This window comes from Octodon degus, unplaced genomic scaffold, assembly GCF_000260255.1.
Source record: "Octodon degus isolate 3935 unplaced genomic scaffold, OctDeg1.0 scaffold00056, whole genome shotgun sequence".
Classification (NCBI taxonomy): Eukaryota; Metazoa; Chordata; class Mammalia; order Rodentia; family Octodontidae; genus Octodon; species Octodon degus.
In genome coordinates this window covers 8,505,782-8,508,170 of record NW_004524632.1, presented here as the reverse complement: position 1 = coordinate 8,508,170, position 2,389 = coordinate 8,505,782, and the positions used below count along the sequence as shown (strand labels likewise).

Below are 2,389 nucleotides of genomic sequence, written 5' to 3'. Positions count from 1 at the left end.
CCTGTAACCCCAGCACTCAAGAGGCTGAGGCAGGAGGATCGTTGAGTTCAGACCAGCTTGGGCTATAGAGCGAGCTCAAAGTCAGCCTGAGCTGCAAAGACCCTGTCTCCAAAAGACAAAAATAAAACAAATACCTGGATTTATACAATTATACACACAAATGTATATACATGCACTTAGGACTATGGGCAAAAACCTCTCCAACTTCCCCCTCCCCCGTAACAACCGTTCCTTCAGTTAAAGCCAGCTGGGCATGACAGAAGACTGGGCCAGAAGACCCGGACTCTGCAACCCCTTCCCCAACAAAACAAAAGCTGGGGATTTAGCTCAGCGGCGCAGAGATCCTGACTTCGATTCCCGGTACCAAAAACCTGTTAAACAGTTCTGAGAGAAAACCTAAGATGCCTTAACTTCTTTGTTCTTCGGTTTTCTCCTGACTTTAAAGGCAAAACTGCGAAGAGGGGCTTACGCCTTTCCTGGGATTCAGCCGTTAATGTGATACCCGTGGCTGCGACTGTAACGCAGACAACCTGCCTAGAAACGCACGCGCACACGTTTTGGGAGCTCGATCCTCCGTTTTGTCACGGTCACGAACTGCGTCCGGCTCCCTTGGCGACCTCTCTTACAAGTAGCAGGCGACTGGGCGACACGCACCGCCTCGTTCCGGAGGCCCCCGGGGCCAGCCCCGCGTCACACGGCGGCAGGAACCGGCTCGGTTCCTGGGGTCCGGCGACCCAGGCGGTCCCCGCCAGGCTCGCCGCCACCGTGCCCCGCCGCGTGGCGCGCAGCTTTCCGGGTTCTAGCGACCGCGCGGCCTCCCGGGGCCGGCAGCAAAGGCCGCGGCCCCCTGTGCTCCGGTCCACTCCAGGAACCCGGGCCTTTCGCTTCGGGGCTGCCTCTATCTCCTTTTCCCGACCCGGGTCCTTAGTACCGACCCCCGCTGTCCCCACCAGCCCAGATAACCCCAAACCCTAGGTCCGCGCGTTCCCACCTCATGGCTGCGGCCTTCGCAGCAAAAGGAAAGAACTGGGTCTGGCCGGGCTCCTCCCATTACGTGCGCAAGGGAGAGCCCAAACCTCACTCCGTTTCTGTCCGTATTCTTTATGGCCCGTTCACCCTCTTTTCCATCTCAGTCCCACTTATATCCTTCTAAAAGACCTGCAATCATAGCAAACGAATAATGGCAAACAGTGTTAACTTAAAAAACCCAGAAGCATACCCTTACGGCAGGGCAAAGTGGTACAGGCCAACTTCCCCTTGGACATGCGCGCTAAGAGCTTCTGATCACGTGGCTAGTGGGTGGCCGGAAGTTGCGTTGGGTCGACCAGACGAGCGGCCCAGCACCTTCCAGGCTGGCTTTCGGGTTCTGGGAAAGGATGTTTTTGTTAGCAGGAAAAAATATTAGCAGGGGGCTGGTGAGATGGCTCAGTGGTCTAAAGCACCTACTTTCAAGCTTAGCAAAGCCCAGGGACCGCAGTTCAATCCCCCAGCACCACATGCCAGCCAGTCCGCCCCGTGGTGGGCTGAGCTGGCCACACACACCCACACACACACATAAATAAAATTTAAAAAAAAATATATTAGCAAACGAAGCGAGAGATGATAATGGCATGCCAAAGGCAATTTGTTTATTTCCTGTCGTAGTAGAATAGAAGTCCCTGGAGTAAAGAATGGATAGATCCCAAAAGATAATTTAATGTTTTTATGCCACTGTAGGTCTTTCATCTTTGGTACCTCAGTTTTCTCCTCTGTAAAGTGGATCTAAACCTAATATTTCTGTCATTCGGTTGTGAAAGTTACGAGTAGAATTTTCAGAGGAAGGTATTAAGACAGCAAGCTCCTTATGGACAGAACTACCATACTGTACTGCAACAGGCACAGAGCTCACGGTGGTGCACATCAGAGAAACATTGCAAAAGTGGGAGGGAAGGAAAAGTCCAATGGCTCCGGGACACCCTAAACAAACAAAAAAAAAAACCAAGGAGAGTGTTCAAGAAGCCTAGATCTGGGGCCGGGGAAATAGCTCAGTTGAATAAGCGCAAGGGTGTGAGTTCAATCCACGGCTCCGCAAAAAAAGAAAAAAAGAAATAACCTCTGAAATAAAAAAAGAAATCTCTGAATTAATAGCGTCTGAAGTAAAGAATCAAATGCAGAAACATACGGAGGAAATCAGATCAGAAAAAATGACAGAAACAGAGTAACATACAATAATACCTATGTTACAGATTTTCAAAACAGGGATAGCTAATTAACAATGGTTGCTATATTATCTTTTTTCATTTTAGTGAGAGAAAAGATAAAATAACAATGAAACGGTCTCAAGACAGTTTAGTACGACGGTTACAATAATTAATACATTGCATATTGTTGTCTTCCTAGTATATTTTTT

At 49.5% G+C, this 2,389-nt stretch overlaps 1 protein-coding gene across 1 annotated transcript in view; it reads right to left on the bottom strand.

Annotated features, from left to right (window-relative positions):
• The window catches only part of Rpl19 (ribosomal protein L19), a 4,502-nt gene extending 3,237 nt beyond the window's left edge, over positions 1-1,265 (bottom strand). The window contains exons 1-2 of the mRNA XM_004633876.2: positions 1,220-1,265; positions 596-940 (exon numbers count right to left, since the gene is read on the bottom strand). Of these exons, the coding sequence (XP_004633933.1) occupies positions 596-940; positions 1,220-1,265 (391 nt within the window). The remainder of the gene's footprint in view (positions 1-595; positions 941-1,219) is intronic.
• Between the last annotated feature and the right edge of the window lie 1,124 nt (positions 1,266-2,389).